The sequence below is a fragment of the Centruroides sculpturatus genome, unplaced genomic scaffold (genome assembly GCF_000671375.1).
Source record: "Centruroides sculpturatus isolate CEXI.00-Female unplaced genomic scaffold, Cexi_2.0 scaffold18, whole genome shotgun sequence".
NCBI classification, from domain to species: domain Eukaryota; kingdom Metazoa; phylum Arthropoda; class Arachnida; order Scorpiones; family Buthidae; genus Centruroides; species Centruroides sculpturatus.
This window is the reverse complement of record NW_019384302.1, coordinates 1,429,328-1,450,066: the sequence shown is the minus strand read 5'-3', so window position 1 is coordinate 1,450,066 and position 20,739 is coordinate 1,429,328. Positions and strand designations below refer to the sequence as shown.

At 35.3% G+C, this 20,739-nt stretch overlaps 1 protein-coding gene across 2 annotated transcripts in view; it reads right to left on the bottom strand.

The window, feature by feature from the left end:
* The window catches only part of LOC111616185, a 59,198-nt gene extending 38,667 nt beyond the window's left edge, over positions 1 to 20,531 (bottom strand). For both annotated transcript variants that reach the window (XM_023357642.1, XM_023357709.1), the window contains exon 1: positions 20,444 to 20,531. In XM_023357642.1, coding sequence (XP_023213410.1) covers positions 20,444 to 20,483 — 40 coding nt within the window. In that variant the 5' untranslated portion in view covers positions 20,484 to 20,531. The remainder of the gene's footprint in view (positions 1 to 20,443) is intronic.
* Positions 20,532 to 20,739: the final 208 nt, after the last annotated feature.

The window sequence follows — 20,739 nt, the reverse complement described above, 5'->3', positions numbered from 1 at the left end:
CACATTTATTTTTCCACAGAATTAGTTTGTTTTCTAAGAAGATTTCTTTCTTTTTTTTATGTGCAAAATAGAGATTTATTATTTTAATTCATCTTTCGTTAGAAGACGAAGAATGCAATAAGGATAATTATTAAAATAATTAGAAGAAAAAATAATTCAGTTTAAAGAGTAAAGATTATAAATGAGTTAAATGAATAATTCCGTAATATTTATAACTATAAAATTACTATATTCAAATTTTTCTTCGATATCTTCGTGCTTCTAGTTAGAGGATGTAAAGATCAAGGGTGAAGATAAAAGATGCGGAGGAGCAGATATCAAGTTATACAATTAGAGGATGCAGAGATCAAGGATGAAGATAGAGGATGCGGAGGAGCAGATATCAAGTTATGCAATTAGTGGATGCAAAGATCAAGGATGAAGAGAGAGGATGCGGAGGAGCAGATATCAAGTTATACAATTAGAGGATGCAGAGATCAAGGATGAAGATAGAGGATGCGGAGGAGCAGATATCAAGTTATGCAATTAGTGGATGCAAAGATCAAGGATGAAGATAGAGGATGCAAAGGATCAGATATCAAGTTATGCAATTAGAGGATGCGGATATCGAAAGAGATGAGTTGGAGAAAAGAGTACTACAAAATGGAAATTTCTGTTTAAAAGAATTGGAATTGTTGATTCTATTTTGCAACGCGTCGTCTACAGATGGGTGATAGAAAGCGACTCGAGGCGTTGGAAACGTGTTATGGATGACTTTCGGTTAACTACATGCATTGGAAAACAAACATCTGGGTTATTGGATGAGATAGAAAGAGATAAAATAATTCCTTTTACACAGATAAACACAAAACAAATATTTTGAGTCGAGTAATGCCAGGGGGTGATGTATTGTTTCAAAGCATCTTAGAAGAGTAACAGAATGAAAGAACAAGAACGGTAGATGATCAGATTGAATATTTCGAAATCTACAAATTTGAAATGAAGCTGCTCGAGGAAGATAAGGAACACAATGATAATTCTTTGGTAAATCTGTAGATTTACAGCAAACGCATCAATGTTTATACTTTAAGCCAAAGCTGTCGATACTAGCGATAGGATGATGCAGTGTAATGTTCTCGATAGAAAGTAAATATAGGACAATTTTTTATGTGTTCACTTCGCCCGTCTCCAATTATTACTGTGTTGTAGCTTATTGTCTGTCGAAAAATACACACTTTAGTGATCCCCCATTTAAAATAACTTGAAAAATTCTACCTAACAAACTTTAAATATACTCGATACAAATAAACTCATTGAATATGAAACATTTTATAGCTAAAACCTCTATATTTTATAAATTAATCAAAAGATCGACGTGCTTTAACTTTAATGTTAAACTTTCATTTAATTTTATGCGAAACTCTTCCTTTAATCACTTAATTTTTGTGATAAAAACGTGATAAGGTCTTAAAAACTGGTAAAGCTATTTAATTGGTTTCTGGTTTATGTTACATTCGTAAGCGATAAAGGGTGATCGCTTCGAGAGTTACGCCAAAGAAACGAGCATTTGCATCGAGTTTGTGACAAATAAAATCAAATATTTTGCATCCCAAATGAAGCAAGAATAACAAATAATTAAAATTATCTATTTCTATATTTCTTTTTCTGTTTCCATTGTCTCCTATCCTCGTCATTGTGGCCTTTGTGATGAGGAAACCAGGAAGTTAGTGGAGGGTATTCCTAACATTTCTGACGTAATTTCCTCGTAAAGGGTTGAAGAATAAATTCACGTGTATGTAAACAACACGGGGAAAAAACGTAACTTTTGCTATATTTTCTACACGAAATGTTTTCGTTAATGTATCGATTATTCTTTATGAAATATTGCAATTCGTGGTTTAAACAATTGCCTGTACCTTGCCCTGAAGTCAAAGTCGAGAAGCGTAAAAGCTCGTAACGATCTTGCACTGCCGGTGAGTGATATTAAATAATTGTATCCATTGTAGAAGAAGAAAATCCATTTTCTCTCTTTAGAGTAAATTGTTATGAAAATACCTCTTAAGTAGGAGTAAAGAGGATCTCAAGTTGATAAAAAAAAATTTAAATTATTTCCTCCATTTTCTATTTGTGTTCAGTTAAATTTACATTTTTTCCTGTTTTTTTTTTACATTAAAATTTACATAATGCACTTCATTCGATATATGACAACTCCTTTTGTAATCCTTTATATAACACAATCTTTAATATCACATCTCATTGCATACCAAAGTTCAAACAGTTTTAAATAAGAGGAGTTGCTTCGTTGCTGTATGCTTCAGAAAGTGTTGCATAGTTTTCTGTACGCTGCAAGAAGTGTTGCATAGTTTTCTTTACACTGCAAGAAGTGTTGCATAGTTTTCTCTACACTGCAAGAAGTGTTGCATAGTTTTCTGTGTGCAACGTACAGCAAATAATATAAGTGTTGTATTATTTGCTGTACGTTGCAAGTAGTGTTGCATAGTTTTATTCACACTGCAAGAAGTATTGCATAGTTTTCTCTACATTGCAAGAAGTGTTGCAGTTTTCTTTACACTGCAAGAAGTGTTGCATTATTTGCTGTACGCTTCAAGAAGTGTTGCATACTTTTCTATACACTGCAAGAAGTGTTGCATACTTTTCTATACACTGCAAGAAATGTTGCATTATTTGCTGTACGTTTCAAGAAGTGTTGCATACTTTTCTATACACTGCAAGAAGTGTTGCATAGTTTACTTTACATTGCAAGAAGTGTTGCGATTCAACTNATACCAAATAGGTATATTTTTTTTATTAAATATTTCTGGAAAGACTTTATAAATAAGTGAAGAATGATGAGTAACTTTCGTTGTTGTTTTTTTTTTTTAATTCAAGTCTTCACGTCAAAGAGGGGGTGAAAGAACTAGAGATGAAAGTCGACTTATTCAGAAAAGTTTTTTTTTTTTTGATGGAGATGCATTTGGCAAACGAATTGTTTTGTCCTCTTTGTCCAATGTTGAGCCTTAAGAAAAAAAAACTTGCCAAAAGGGGGGGAAAAAACCATCGTCACGACAATGAACAATTACGCATATTCTTCGGGATAAATCATAATTTTGTTGTGTTTTTTTATGGCAGAGAAAACGAATGTGGTATTTTTTAAAAGGTAGAAGTTGTTACGTGTGAAATGGTTTCATCCCTCTCGTTTAAAAACAATTACGAATCTACCTGCCAATAATTGAATAGTAAATGTTGTGAAGTCATTAAATGAAGAACGATTAATCCCATTTCTTCTCGTTAACAAAAATCAAAATCTATGTCGATGAAAATATCCTGGATCCAAAAAAAAAAATCCATCCCTTTCTAACGATCCATGTTACACCGACTATGGCTTATAGATAATTGTTCATTGTCGTGACAACATTTTTGTTTCTTATAGCGATGTGGACCACCATTATTATTATATTTTTTTTTCTTTTTCCTTTGTTCATTTGTTCTGTATCCTACTTCTAAAAAAATAATGAGAAAATTACTAGAAATAGATTTATTCCTTCGTACTTTGTATGTATAATTTACGTTACTGTCCTTAAAAATTTGCAGTTTCCTCATACTTAACAGAAGAGGAAGAAAAAAAGGAGGAGGAAGATGAAGAGGAAAAAAGAGAAGAAGGAGGAGAATAAGAAATAGAAGAAGCAGAATTTTCATGTGTTGTAATTTCAAGTGTTTTTGAATTATATTTTATAGAAGTGTAAGTAAATATTTTATTCAATTCTTGAAAAATTTAAAGGCGTATTCGTCTGCTTCGAAGTGCAGTTCATTGTAATCATCTATAATTGCTAAAATATTAATCTATATTATTAATAACTCAGTAAATTAATCAAGAATGAAGTAGCTGATAATTTAATTTTCGAATTAAAATTTTTGTTAATTATTAAAATTAGATAATTAAAATATAAATATATATATATATGTTCATCCCCACGGTAAAAACGTTCACGAACTCTCTGTGGTTCCTATGATAACATTTACGAATAGTCACTTAAAATAATTAAAGTACAATTTATCTAAATATTATTTGATGTTGAAATAAAGAGAAAAATTATAATTATTATTTGAAAAATCGACTAATAATATCGAATATTACGACGATAAACTATATAAATGACAGGAAATATTTATCATAACGGGGGGGGAGGATTTTTTTTTCTCTTGTAACAATTATTATATATCGATTTTGGATTTTCTGAGAAAATCCACTTTCCTTCAACCCGTGTTGGATCTTTTGCTGCTTGATCTCTGGCTGATGAAACATTTTCCATTATTTGCTCTCCGTGATTCCTACGAGATATAGAAGACCAATAATTGCTATTCTTTCTTAGTGTTGTTTGTGTAGATCACGTGTATCGTCTCCACATTTATTTTTCCACAGAATTAGTTTGTTTTCTAAGAAGATTTCTTTCTTTTTTTTTATGTGCAAAATAGAGATTTATTATTTTAATTCATCTTTCGTTAGAAGACGAAGAATGCAATAAGGATAATTATTAAAATAATTAGAAGAAAAAATAATTCAGTTTAAAGAGTAAAGATTATAAATGAGTTAAATGAATAATTCCGTAATATTTATAACTATAAAATTACTATATTCAAATTTTTCTTCGATATCTTCGTGCTTCTAGTTAGAGGATGTAAAGATCAAGGGTGAAGATAAAAGATGCGGAGGAGCAGATATCAAGTTATACAATTAGAGGATGCAGAGATCAAGGATGAAGATAGAGGATGCGGAGGAGCAGATATCAAGTTATGCAATTAGTGGATGCAAAGATCAAGGATGAAGATAGAGGATGCAAAGGATCAGATATCAAGTTATGCAATTAGAGGATGCGGATATCGAAAGAGATGAGTTGAAGAAAAGAGTACTACAAAATGGAAATTTCTGTTTAAAAGAATTGGAATTGTTGATTCTATTTTGCAACGCGTCGTCTACAGATGGGTGATAGAAAGCGACTCGAGGCGTTGGAAACGTGTTATGGATGACTTTCGGTTAACTACATGCATTGGAAAACAAACATCTGGGTTATTGGATGAGATAGAAAGAGATAAAATAATTCCTTTTACACAGATAAACACAAAACAAATATTTTGAGTCGAGTAATGCCAGGGGGTGATGTATTGTTTCAAAGCATCTTAGAAGAGTAACAGAATGAAAGAACAAGAACGGTAGATGATCAGATTGAATATTTCGAAATCTACAAATTTGAAATGAAGCTGCTCGAGGAAGATAAGGAACACAATGATAATTCTTTGGTAAATCTGTAGATTTACAGCAAACGCATCAATGTTTATACTTTAAGCCAAAGCTGTCGATACTAGCGATAGGATGATGCAGTGTAATGTTCTCGATAGAAAGTAAATATAGGACAATTTTTTATGTGTTCACTTCGCCCGTCTCCAATTATTACTGTGTTGTAGCTTATTGTCTGTCGAAAAATACACACTTTAGTGATCCCCCATTTAAAATAACTTGAAAAATTCTACCTAACAAACTTTAAATATACTCGATACAAATAAACTCATTGAATATGAAACATTTTATAGCTAAAACCTCTATATTTTATAAATTAATCAAAAGATCGACGTGCTTTAACTTTAATGTTAAACTTTCATTTAATTTTATGCGAAACTCTTCCTTTAATCACTTAATTTTTGTGATAAAAACGTGATAAGGTCTTAAAAACTGGTAAAGCTATTTAATTGGTTTCTGGTTTATGTTACATTCGTAAGCGATAAAGGGTGATCGCTTCGAGAGTTACGCCAAAGAAACGAGCATTTGCATCGAGTTTGTGACAAATAAAATCAAATATTTTGCATCCCAAATGAAGCAAGAATAACAAATAATTAAAATTATCTATTTCTATATTTCTTTTTCTGTTTCCATTGTCTCCTATCCTCGTCATTGTGGCCTTTGTGATGAGGAAACCAGGAAGTTAGTGGAGGGTATTCCTAACATTTCTGACGTAATTTCCTCGTAAAGGGTTGAAGAATAAATTCACGTGTATGTAAACAACACGGGGAAAAAACGTAACTTTTGCTATATTTTCTACACGAAATGTTTTCGTTAATGTATCGATTATTCTTTATGAAATATTGCAATTCGTGGTTTAAACAATTGCCTGTACCTTGCCCTGAAGTCAAAGTCGAGAAGCGTAAAAGCTCGTAACGATCTTGCACTGCCGGTGAGTGATATTAAATAATTGTATCCATTGTAGAAGAAGAAAATCCATTTTCTCTCTTTAGAGTAAATTGTTATGAAAATACCTCTTAAGTAGGAGTAAAGAGGATCTCAAGTTGATAAAAAAAAATTTAAATTATTTCCTCCATTTTCTATTTGTGTTCAGTTAAATTTACATTTTTTCCTGTTTTTTTTTTACATTAAAATTTACATAATGCACTTCATTCGATATATGACAACTCCTTTTGTAATCCTTTATATAACACAATCTTTAATATCACATCTCATTGCATACCAAAGTTCAAACAGTTTTAAATAAGAGGAGTTGCTTCGTTGCTGTATGCTTCAGAAAGTGTTGCATAGTTTTCTGTACGCTGCAAGAAGTGTTGCATAGTTTTCTTTACACTGCAAGAAGTGTTGCATAGTTTTCTCTACACTGCAAGAAGTGTTGCATAGTTTTCTGTGTGCAACGTACAGCAAATAATATAAGTGTTGTATTATTTGCTGTACGTTGCAAGTAGTGTTGCATAGTTTTATTCACACTGCAAGAAGTATTGCATAGTTTTCTCTACATTGCAAGAAGTGTTGCAGTTTTCTTTACACTGCAAGAAGTGTTGCATTATTTGCTGTACGCTTCAAGAAGTGTTGCATACTTTTCTATACACTGCAAGAAGTGTTGCATACTTTTCTATACACTGCAAGAAATGTTGCATTATTTGCTGTACGTTTCAAGAAGTGTTGCATACTTTTCTATACACTGCAAGAAGTGTTGCATAGTTTACTTTACATTGCAAGAAGTGTTGCGATTCAACTTGTTTTATTTGCATGAAATTTACTAATTTTGTGACATTTTAGAACATCAGTGCAACTTATTTTACAGAAGCACGTAGAGGAATACAAAACATTAAAATACGTGTGAGAAACGAGCACACTTTCTATCTTCGATCAAATCTTTTCCACATTCCGACTTTGAAAAAATTAGTTTTTCTGCCACCGGAAATGACGTTTCTTCCAATGGACGTGAAGGGGCGCAACCCACCGAGTGTGGAAGTTGGCGGAGGATGGCGGAAATAACGTCCGTGCCGAGTCGAAGAGTCGATTAGTATTCAAAGTGTTTGTCGACACGAGCGCGGTATCTGTAGATTTTTGCGTGTGTCTCGCACCGGTACTCGTGCAGATTAGTCAAACAATAGAGGAAAAATAGTTTGGCCTACTCCTCGCCCGTCATCGATCGCCCAATCTACAAGAGTTTGTACTTAAGTCGAGTCCAGATCATTACTCACGTTCTTCGCTTCTTTTTTTTTTGCCCCTTAATTCGCCCAACCGTATTCGAAACCGAATTAGAGGCGCCGTTATTTATCTCGAGGTGACGTCAATCCGCCTCCCGTTTAACCGGAAGGCGGGACTTTCTTCGATTTATACGTCATTCCTCTATACCTCTCGCATATCGGAAGTTGAAAAGTGGAACGGCCCGTAGGAAACTTTAGTGAAAGATAAGTTATATTTGGTGTTTTGTCTTGCGTAAAGCGGGGATAATGATCCAAGGCAGCTTCTGTACTAGGGGAACTGTGAGGAATTCTCGTTCTTTCGTGTGATTTTATGCTTTTGCACTAAAATTCTTTACCTCGAGTTTAATATGGAGTATGAAAACAAGGAATCTTGTAGAAAACACGAGTGAAATTGTAACAAAAAAGTGCAAATATACAAAGGATGTTGATTTGTTTGTGTGATTTGTTGCGAGGAAACGGTTCGTTTCTATTGTGTTACCACGAGACATTTTCTTACCACAAATTACCGTATAGAGCGAGGTAATTACAAAGGAAGAAGGTAATGGTGCGGACGACCCCGATATCGTGTCCAGATACGCATTGAGTGTGGCTTATCGACTTATATTCCCACTGTTATTAAGGCGCTTTTTAGCGTATGTTTTAACTTTAACTAAATCGATTATCGACTTCCAAACTCCAGCGTTTTAACGGGGATGAAAAAGACGAGAGGACAAACCCCGTCACACCAAACATTTCGTTCCCTCTCCGTGCAGAATAGCCTAATTTAATGGTTCGATCGGTCGTCCATTAAATGTTTATTCGACTCGCACGGCTCAATCGATAAAAGTAAAATATGCAACGTTTAAATTGCTTTAACTTACTTATTACTGTTAAATTGTTAACCCCCTGATAATGCTAAAGTCAATTTGGAATCTTATCTACTTTCGACAAATCTGGAACAGTAGAAAGGGGTAGGTGTAGAGGAAGAAAAGGGAGGGGAAAAAAAAGAAATCCTAAACAATTCCCGATTTGTTACCTAATGGTTACGCTCGTAATTATAGATTACGTTGAAACGTAACAATGTAATCGATGACTCTGCGTGTCCCAAAAGTGATGCCAACAGAAGGCAGAATACAAAAGAGTTTAATTAATCACTATCATTACTACCGCAAAACAAATATTGCAAATTTGTTATTTAATAAAGTGCTGCATAGAAAATTAAAATATGTATTATAATAAATATACACGTTTCTTGTCTATCACGGGGCAAGATGACGACGGTAGGTTGGAAAGTAAATCGGCAATAAACTACTGTAAAATTATAATTTTTCATGTCTTTAATGTCATTTTACGCTTGTCTCAGTTTACTTTTCCGTTTTTTCTGTATACTGTATACGGATGTTAGTGTGTATGTGTGTGGGGGAGGCACAATTTTGTTTACCATGTTTGAAGTTTAATAACTCCCGTGCTTTTTGTCGAAAATTTCTGAAATTTTGCAGTAATGTTTGTGTATTAGGAGGAATTATGCTGTTAAATTTTGGTGGTAAAAGGTCGAGGGGATGGGGAGATAAAGGGGTCATATTCATCCCTAGTATGGTCGGACTTAATGATGAATTTACTAATTACTAGCATTTACAATTGTTTTTATAAAACCCTTCCCCGCTCTAAAAGTTATATTTTTTGCCATTTTATAATAGTTAAAAATGTTAAATGTTTTTAATAAAATATTATAACAGATGGAGCGACTAAATGTTACCGGAAAAGTTAAGCAACTGGTTGCTGGATTTTCTTATGATTTATTATATATTTCTTTACAGAAACTGTATATTACAGGCCTACAAATTCATCAGCAGTATTATTACTTAACGTTATTTTTATACTTTTTAACTACAACTCACCCCCCGTAATGCTCCGCAATACTAATGTACTGTACAAAGTATTATTGTCTATTGTTCAAGTATTACGACTCTAACGTTACAATTGAAAATTTACAATTTTAAAACATTATTAAGAATCATAGGATCGTATTTTAAATATGCTTCTATGTTACGTATCAAAAAGACAGTTCTAGGTTCAAACCGGAATTACGTAACATCCGATGGACTCCGAACAACTTAGGTCATTAAAAGAAAGCCTGCAAAAGTCGCGAGGAAGATTTTGATGGACAGCTGTCCGATCCCTGTATAATTTCCTTGGAAAATTAGTCGAAACTTGGATTCTCCCGAGAGAGGATAGAAGTTCTTCACACTTACGACGGGGTTGGAAAAGACGACACGTTGACAGCTGGAAGGGAACGAGATTTATCATTCTCGGCCCATATCCCTCCAATTAACTTTGTTTTGACAGCATTCGACACTCGAAAATCCTCGAAAAAGTTGGCATCACGTTACTATTAGTTTACGAAGAGGCAATTCTTTCCTTCCAGTTGGAAAATGCGTAAGATTTTGAACAGACGAGAAGACGTGTGAATTTCAGAATGATAGTGGACATGTACTTTGCATAACACTAGGAAATCGTCCTCGGAGGCACGGAAGAAGATGCCATATTCCTTCGTAACCGACAACCTCTCTTCTCTCCTTAATAGTCACCTCTTCCTCTTAAAAGCTACTCGCCTATTGGTAATTAGCGATGCCTGCCATCTCTTCGAGCCACTTGACGAACATCTCCGTCACGCTTCGCTTCTCGTTACTTAACTGTTACGAGATTTTTTTTTTTCATTCTGGCATCTCGGGAAGACGTAACGAGAGCACGGATTTGCTTCCGGATATTTTCTTTGTCAGCAGAATGTCGAACAGTCTTTCTGAATGATGACTATGCAAGACGTTATATGGATCTTTCGCTCGTTGCGGTAGTTCCAAACATTCCAATAATTCTTAAAGCATCAACAGGTGTTCGCGTAATTCTATGTAATTTGCTTTATACTCTTACTACAGTGACAAAGATGGATTATTTGCTCAATTCGTGCTTCCTAGTACTTTTATATTACATTAGTTCTTCGTGGTAGCTCGACGATGACAGTTATTCGTCTGCGGGTTATGGGTTCAACTAGTGATCGATACGTTCTGCAATACTAAAACTTGTATGCCCTAACGGACTATAGATGCTGTCGAGTGTGGAATGCGGTATATAATACACTGGCATGACTCGTTTTACATTGTTTTTTCACGTTGTTCTTCTCTTTGTTTCAACGTTCCGTATAACCGCACTCGTCAAATTTGTTTATGAAGTTTTAAATAATTAATATTCGTTGCACACTTGATGTATTCGTATAGAGAACATCTCTGTATTTTATTTTTTGAAAAGTAAGAATAGTGAATATGTGTATGGAAACACGGAAACATGTCCTGAATTCGAAAAGATCAAAAACTGTGACCGCTCGCACACCTAACATTGATATGCATCATCGACATCCTCGTGCTCGTCATTCGAAAATTTTGATCGGTAAAATATCTTCAGAATGCATTTTCATTCGTGTTTTGAATTCTATGGATGAAGAGCAAAATATATTTATCTTTTAAAATTACGGGATTAAAAAAAGAATAATAATAAGATTCTGGCAATGTTCTTTGTAAAATATGCTTGGAATATATAAGAATTATACTTGGAGTATCCGACAATAAAATCATTAATTAACTTGTTGAATATCCATTGATAATGTGCGAACATTTCTTCCTGGTTTGTGTATTTCTAATGGTAAAATGTACCCGTTATCAAAAGATGAAAGGCATCGTTTGCTATACGACGACACGTAGTATACTACTTCTAAATCGAGAAAAGGAGTAAAGATATAGGAGGGAAACAATGTATCTCATTCTCTCGATTATCCGGGAAAGATATTTTCGGGCGACGCCCGCGGTGTTTGGTGTATGGTGTATCGTGAACGTCCGGAAGAATTCGATCGGTTGCTACAGAGATAAGTTATCTTCCGGGCAAGATTAAACACTCGATAACCCAACTTTTGTACGGTAATTATCTTCTATGGGTGGACTGTGACGTAATAAACGTCGCCATTAGCGCCGAGGTTCCGATCGTCTCGGCTTCCCGGCGCTTAATAAGCACCGGAGCTAACAATCGGCGCCGGCGCCCATCGCTTTACGACACCCAAAAATGACAGTTAATTGAAAGGTTGCAAGAGAATCGATGGTCGTCGACGCGACTAATTACCACTTTGATCGATTCTACATCGTTACGGTCTTTGAATTATTTTGTCACCTCCTCCTCCCCTATAAAACTCTGCCTTATCGTTCCCCCCCCCCAAGTGTCACGGTTTTTCGGCGCCACTACCCACAATTTCCTGCTTCCGTCCTCTATTGTTTAGTCCCGTGTTTGAATCTAATAGGAAAACTATTTGAAACTTCGATGACATTTCAAACTTTAGAATGACTATTAGTCACTTATATATATAACACTTCTAAAACTAGCCACAATTGTATAAGTATAGGAAAGATCTAAAGAGCTATTCCATCAATACACTCCTGGGATTCTTCTACAGTTCGATAAAGTAATTAAAGAAATGGTACCAAGTTTTATAATTGAATACAAGACACTAAGTCTTTTAGTCTAATGACTATAGCTATAAACGTGATATCGAATAAAAACCATGACAATATATTTTATACTTGATACCAATAAGGTGTTGCACTGGTATATGATATTGGAACATATTTACTCTATTGTTCTATGGATTGCAACGGAGTACAAAATATCTAGTGTTGTATTGATAGATGAAAACGTGTTTTTCAAATACCAGAGGACAGAGGAATTGATGCACGGAAATATATCATAAAGTAGTAGTAGAATTGAAATCATACGACCCGTGAATAGAAGAAATTCCCATTGGATCTCTCTTAGACGAGTTCTGATTGGTAGCGAAGATACATGACGATTTAAAGGGATGCGAAGCAATCACGGTTAAAAGTAGACCACGGTGAAGGGGTTTAGACAAAGACAACTCGACTCAACTACTCGTAGCGATGAGAGAGAGTATCGTGGGAAAACGACACCAGAAAAATCGTTTACAGATCGATAAAAAACTAAAAAAAGATCGGTGACTTTTCCAAAGTGAAACCAGCTTACTTCTGTAGAAACATTGGAAATAAATTTTTTATCAGCAAGAGTTAAAATATAATATAAATCATACGCCAGTGATATACGTCAAGTTATTTACCCCTTATTTTTTATATACCATAAATTAATTATCGTAATATATAGTGAGAAGTTAAGGCCGCAATAAAATTGATATCGAGGACAGAGTCTATGATTAGAGAATGTGTAATGGATGATGATAATGATGATGATACATTATCATCAATAGAGACATTCGAATGTAAAGAACTAATCACGTTTGTAGAAAGATAATAAGGTTAATATAAATCTAAGTTAATCTGTAACACACTATTCTTAATCTAATGCTTTAGTTGAGCTCGGATCTACTTTAACCTTATTAACTTTCCAGAAAATTGATTAGTTACGTGTTGTTCCAATGGGATCATACGAGTCGAGTGTCTCGTTCTATGTTGCTATGTGACATTTACAAATAAAATTTAGCTCCAAGTAATAAACATATTCGAGTTAATAAGTTTAAGATAGGAGAAATAGTCCAGTTTGTTAGAGATTAATTTAGTAATTCACATCGGGGATGGACTTTGTAGTTTACAAAGTAAGGAAAAGTCCGAGGGGATGTTCCTGTAAAAGCGTATTCTTCGCTTTATAAATACGAAGTAATTTATTTATACAACAAGCCGAGAAGATTGTAATGGAAGAAGAAATGTAAAAAGGAACAAAGACGGGGAAATTTGCGTATTTGTAGAAACACTTCATTTCGATTCTTACAATTTACAATGTTATAATTGCTACTACAACGTTCAACTAAATTGTCTGTACTTTATGAATAAAATATATTTTACGGTATAACGCCTCGTTTATGATTTTAAGGTTAATAACTTAAATTGTGTACGGCATAAAACTTTATTATAAATGGTTTTCTTCTACCCTTAAACGATAGTTTCGAAGTAACAATATATTTAGCATTAAAAACTGTACGTATTTGTTTGGGTTGAAATTAAGAAATAGGCTCGTTAGCACGCATCAAAGATGGTTGTGTTGGTGTTTGTATACAAGAAAGTTAAGAAGAAGAAGTCTCGCACTAAATTAGTGGTGCATCTAGCACCTAATCAAGTGAAAAAACCAAAGGAAAACATCAAACTATTGGCTAAGGTTGGTAAACTTGGTTAACGATTCGTGCACCGAATATACAAAACACACTCGTAATGCACTCGTACCATCGAATAACTAGGTTATTAAGTCTTTGGGGGCATAAGATTTCGTATAAAACTATTTTAATCATATTGTCTTTAATGGTAAGGTAATATAATATAGATAATTTAGTTAAAGTAACATAGCTCGAATGTAAAGAGATGTATTCTACCGTACGTTCTTTTGTCGTGCCGGCGATCGGAAGCGAGAATCTATAGCCGAACGAAGTCGAAGAGACTTTAAAACCTCCATAAATAACGGAAGGAGGAGCAACGAAGTAGAACACTCCAACTTATACACCTCGAAAAAGGTGCATAAGTCAAAGCGCCGACGATAAATCGAAGGAAGGCGTTAAGGTGATAGCACGATGGAGTCTTCCATCGGGTGGCGCCACTGCCTTTCCGCCGGAAGCGAATCCTATAAATACTACTCCGGTCTGAACGGAGATTTTCACTCCGAACACATCCGTCTTCGGAGAAGAGCCGAGAAAATCCCTCGGCGCCACTTAACCATATGTTAAACTTACAATTTTCTCTTCGTGGTTCCGAAGATGGTGGTTTGCCACGGATGCCACAAAACCCGCATCTTAAATGAAGTAAGAATCTATCTCGTTTCTTCTTTCGTCTACCCTTAGCCGTAAAAAGACGGCACTTTACTTTTTCTGGTATTGGAAGAAAGAGGTAAACTAAAAGAAACAAAGGAATTCCGACGATCAGAGAAGAGTACCAAGAGGAGTTGGTGTATATAAGGTTTTAAATATCCAATTCCGAAGAAAGAATTAATCACAAAAGAGTGAATCGTTCGGAAAACCGAAACTCTGATGACTATAGTGTGTGGGAGAGTTGTGGTAGCCCGTTCGGCTACCGCAATGGAAAAGTCGCGGATTGAGAGACAAACGAAATGTACGAGCTCTCACCTCCATTAACGATATATAATTTATGAAGGAAGGTAATTATCCTACCGACAAGATGCAATTATTTAAGAATTAAAAATGGATGTCTTCGTTTGTATCGTTATTTTCTTACGCATAATTGATAAATTCAGTTATTATTTATTATTTCGGTTTAATTTGTTTCATTTTAATTATTAATAAATATATTAATGATCTCTGACTATTAACTCTCTCTCTCTTTCTCTCTCTGTTTGTGTTCTTTTCGAGTTCCTCTTTACTAGCCAATCTATCAGTCAATCTATTTATTATTATTTTCCTAAGACTTTCCCCGTTCTGCTATTATTTTTCCTCTATATCTACTCACTTTCTACTTTATTTCCTCTTTCCTTAGCCAATTTGCCTTTTCCTCAGCCGACTTCCTTTCTACTTCCGATTCCTCTAGCTAACTTCCTCTTTTATTTCCTCTTTCGGAATGTCCTCTGTTTCATTTCCTCTCTCTCCTTAGCTCTCTTCTGCTATTATTTTCCCTCTATATCTACTCACTTTCTACTTTATTTGCTCTTTCCTTAGCCAATTTGCCTTTTCCTTAGTCGACTTCCTTTCTACTTCCGATTCCTCTAGCTAACTTCCTCTTTTATTTCCTCTTTCGGAAAGTCCTCTGTTTCATTTCCTCTCTCTCCTTAGCTCTCTTCTGCTATTATTTTCCCTCTATATCTACTCACTTTCTACTTTATTTCCTCTTTCCTTAGCCAATTCGCCTTTTCCTTAGTCGACTTCCTTTCTACTTCCGATTCCTCTAGCTAACTTCCTCTTTTATTTCCTCTTTCGGAATGTCTGCTGTTTCATTTCCTCTGTCTCCTTAGCCAACTTCCTCTCACAACTTTCCATTCTACTTCTACTTCCTTTTCCTATATCCAACTTCTGTTTCAATCCTTAATTCCTCAGCCAACTTTCTATAACTATCCACGTTAATATATGTTTGGGTTTTTGTTTCACTCACGTTTTTCTTAGTTGATAATTACCACAATTGACTAAATTTCCTCAAATCTGTTCCACTATTTCCAATAGTAATTCATGTACCAGAGTATTACGGAATTGTACATTAGTGTGTATTCTAGAATACGTAACACTGCGAAGAAATAATTAACAGAGGAGCGAATCTATTACGTTTCACTTATGGATGACTTTATCTCCGTATCTAATTATCATTCTGTCGGACTTTAACTATTTCATTAAAAGTAGTGGAGTAGAGACGGCCACCTAATCAACTATATATCTGCACAAACAACTAAATTCGCTTTGACAAATAAATATTTAATCTAGAACGATCGATGAATCCCTATTCTTGCCGCCGGTGAATACTTTACATTCGAAAGAAACTATTATTCCACTTGCGATGCTCCAAAAATTTAAGTTTTTCCAAATTCTTTACGTGAATCAAAATCTCTTAGAACAATTTTCCAAATTACAATTTATATTTTTAATTATATAGACACTTGATATTTGTTTTTAACGAAGTAATAAACAGAAAAACAGAAAAGAAGATGGAGAGGAATGTGTAATAAAATATGGAAAACTAAGAAAAAACATGTAAGAAAATGAGGAAATTTGAGCCGAAAAACATAACGAAGATTAGAAAAAGTGTTTTCTAACGATATTTTTCGTTGTAAACAAGACGTAGACCAGAGAACAGAAGAAATTACTTATAAGTGTAATTAGAATAAGAGACATTTTCGGAAGCGAAAGAGCGAAGTTGGGTTTAAGATCAACAACAATCCGAAATATTTTAAACAAGTTTAACAAAGAAGTACACCCGGGGAGAAGGGAGGAAAGAAGAGACTCCGGAGACCGACTGCGAATATGCAGAAGTGACGGTTGGTGGCATAGTCTGGGCTTTATAAGAAAATTAAATTGGACGAAGTAGAGAAGGAGGCGAGAGGAGGAGGAGGAGGAGGAGGAGGAGAAGCAATTTTTGCAGATAATTATTTGTGTTATTGTATCCCTTTGATCTCCCAAATCCGCTAAGTAATTAAATGTCAAAAAATCTAATCAGCGGACGTCAATATTCGCTTAAGGACTCGGCTCCGTTACAAATTCCGGTAGGAAGCCCTGGCCGGTCTATAATCGTTTTATTTTTTTATTTATTTTTTTTCTCTCTTCCGGGAGGGAATTTTTGCACTGCCAAAAACCCAACTCGGACATTTTCGGGGCGCCGGCCGCGGGCTAACCAATGCTAATTACGAGCGCGGGGGGAGGAAAAATTCATTAGTTTCTAATTAATTATAGAAATCGGGTAATTAAGAGTCGGCTGACGGATTCGGCCGTCCTAAATTCTTTCGGTTCCTCACCCGTCCGTCCCTCGTCCGTCCTCCCCGGCTACGTTTTAATTACGTCACTCGTCTTGCACGCGATCCTTTCGCCCACTTTCCGCTTCCGAGAGTCCTTCAAAATGGCCGCCGGCATCCGGTTCGAAGCCAGAACGTACGGAAAGAGGAAGTCAAATTCTCTTCCCTTCTTCGGGCGTCGGACCCAGAAAACGGCCGAATAAATTGGACCGAGTAGAAGAGGAGGAGGAGGAGGAGGAGGAGCCGAGACTTATTTATCTTCCGGTGACGATATAATATGTCTAGAAATGATTAGTTTTTTGGTCTCGATCGAACGGGATAGATGATACGTCATATTATACATATGTGTGACGTTATTGATGCCGTTATGATTAGAAATAGTATAACTGGATATGATTTGCTGTGTATGGATGGATGTGGAATTCCAATTTCCCATTTTAACGGTCTTCTTTAGCATTAATTAACATTCAGAAATGAGGATCGCGTAAAAAGGATGCCTTGGAATAAAGGATCGAAATCTCAAAATGCACAGCATTATAGGCTAAAATACTATAGTATTATCTAGGAATTTATAGATGTACTGTATAAATTTGGCATTTATCGCAGGATAAGGATAGAGACGTTTAAATGTAATACATATCTGGTTTATTCACAACACAGTTTAGAGAAAAAACAAGCGTAACAAAACCGGAAGTACTTCACCACTTCCGGATTTTTTCCTGCCTCTTCTTCCGGTTCCACTCTTCATTAACCGGAAGTGGCAAAACCATACGGTAAGCGAAAGTGGATCGAAAGTGGAATCATACGAGGCCTTGTATAAAAAATAAATAAATAAATAAACACACAACACGAACGAAGTTAAACTTAAAAGACTTGAACGTTAGAGAATTTCGTGTATTGTTTTTCTGGTATTCTAAAGATTTCTACTCTAACCGAATACGAGAAATGGAAAAAAATCAGAAAACCGGAAGTGGGAATGCGATAAGCGCGTGGAGTTCCGCGGAACGAAATACAGTCGAGACGTCATCGATCGCGTAAATCCGACGTCGAACACCACTTACTTTTTCGTGTTGTCGCTCTTCTGTATTCCACAGAAACATCACTTTAGCGGTTTTTCTAAGTTGGATAATACACACTCTTAAAAACAAGCTTTAAAAAAAAAAAAAAAAAGCATTTGTTTCTCCGTGTTTCCTCTTCTTTTCCGTCCCAGAAAACATGTTTATTTTATTTAATTTTCCAGCAATCAATAGAATAAATTTACCAGAATTTACAGAAGCTACAAAACATTAATCTTTAAACATAGAATTAAGTGTATCCTGACAAAAAAAAAAAATCCCCTTTTTTAGATTTTTAATTAAGTTTCTAAGAGTAAAATAATCATTAAATATGTACGAAGTTTTGTATATTTTAAGTATATTATTATATATTTGATTATTGATGTTGTTTAATAGAATTATACGCGTAAGAGGATCCGCCATGTTTTATTTAATTATTTTAATTTTTAATTGTGTGAAAGTAAATAAATAACTAAATAAATAAATCCGAATTACAACTTCGTTGGTCGAAATATTTAAGAATAGAAGAGAAAAACAGCGAAATTATCGATAAAATTCGACGAGAAATGTTGATTTAATTAAATAAATCAAAAATTAACTTAAATGTAAAATAAATTAGTAATTTGAATAACTATTCTAAGAAAAATAAGAGGTGAAAATACACCCCCTATAACACTGTTGATTTTTCCGTTTTATATGAATTCCATGTTGTACGAGTCACTTAGATTTTACAAATACGTGAGCCGTTTACAGACCGGCACACGTATTTGTAAAATCTAAGTGACTCGTACAACATGGAATTCATATAAAACGGAATAATCAACAGTGTTATAGGGGGGTCGACTGGTAATAGATACTTTGGAGCTTCAGGTGGATCGTAAAGTCATAGGAATGGGAGTAAGAATTACATATTTTCTTCAATATGTTGTAAGAAAGACTGTTGTAGATGAATATAAATAATATCTACGGAGAGGAAGGGGGAATTCTTTTATAATTTAGTAAATAACTATTACAATTATCGATGTAGAAACACGAGAATTTAATACTGGAAACTACGTATAATTAACTACAATAGAAACTAACCGTATAGTATTAGTAGATTAGTTGCGGTCCGTAAATGAGGGTGAAGACGAGAGAAGTAGCAAACAGATTTATCCAGATTACAATATCATTACGTACAGTACAAGTTACGAGTAACGAACGTGTTTATATAATTTTTTATCAGGTTTTTAGACGTAATTTATAGTGTTTTTTTCGTAACAGGATTAATAAGTTGTCCGGTTTGATTGATAAAAACGATATTTAGATTAGAAATAACGAAAAGATGGAGGAAGAGATGGATGATAACGAAGATAAAAACGGCAATTCTCGCGGGTTTAGAACCCGTTATTGATAAATGAATTATAAATTTTGAGAGTGTTTAATGCAAAAATTGAATAATTTACTCGTAAAATCATTAATACAAGTTCATTTTTTTCTTAAAATAATTGATGAAGGAAGAAAGAAATTCTTGAATTTCCTTACCTGGCGCTCATCGGATTACCTTACAGAGAAGAGTTACTTTTATATCAAAAGGCAATTAGAATTGAAAGTACACACCAAACTGCCAATATAATCATTTATATAATGTCTAAACGAATTTTTAAATATAAAAACATTTACTTTATTAGCGTAATAATACGAGAAACATCCGAAAGTTCCGTTTTAATTTCTACGGAAACTAACTTTTCCAACAGCTTTCCCGACTTCCGATTACGTTACGGAACGATTGTTACACGTCACACGGGATAATACAAGTGGTGCGTTTACGCTGGTCACTTATCGCTAGTCATCGACCGCGTGCGGGATGGCGACACGCTACACTAACTCCGATAGATGCGGTGTGGTCGGCGCGATTTCTCGCTTACGTTAAAGGGTTGTTGTTGTTTTTCTCTTCTCCAGGGGATCGCACTCTTTCCATTTTCCATTTGTTGAACGAGTGGAGATCCCAAATTACATTTTACAATTCGGGTGTTTCATCTTTTCTCTTTTCTATATATTAAAGTTGAGAAGTAGATTCGGCTTCCCCCTTTTTTGTAGATAAGAAACGAATTCCTCCCTCCCTAATTTTATCATTTCAGACGATTCCCACCTTTGTTTTCTTGACGGTAGACGAGTGTTTTCAATGGAAAACGTTCCTCCTCGTCCATTTTTTTGGGGGGGGGGTGGAAACTAATTCAACCCCATTTTGAAAGAGGGGGGAAGAAGTCCATTGTATGATTTTATACGTTTCCGTGTGAAAAAAACGAGTTAAACTCTAGCTATTTTCTACTCGTGGGGTTGGGAAGAGAGTTTCCTTCTTTGCCGTTTAGAGGGTGGAAAAACCAGTGGAATTTGACCCGTTTTCGGGTGTCGGGAGGTGAAAGGGAGGTGGCGCGCGAGAGACTCACCTTTGGCCACTATGGCCACGCACAGGCACGACGTCAGCATAACGTGTAGAATATCCGAGAGCGGCGGACAGGCCGACCGCGCAGTTCGGCGCATCGTCCAACACTGACTCTCTTTGGCTCGGTGGCGCCGCGGTCGGCAGCCGCCGCGGTTAACCGCCGGAGGCGCCCTCCTCGCACCCTCCTCCCGTCCCGGCGATCGACGCCCGTAACGGGGAGACGACGCGGACGCGGAGTGGGATAAGCACCCCCTGACTAAATTTGTATCGAATGTAATTAAAGTTATCGAACGAATTTTG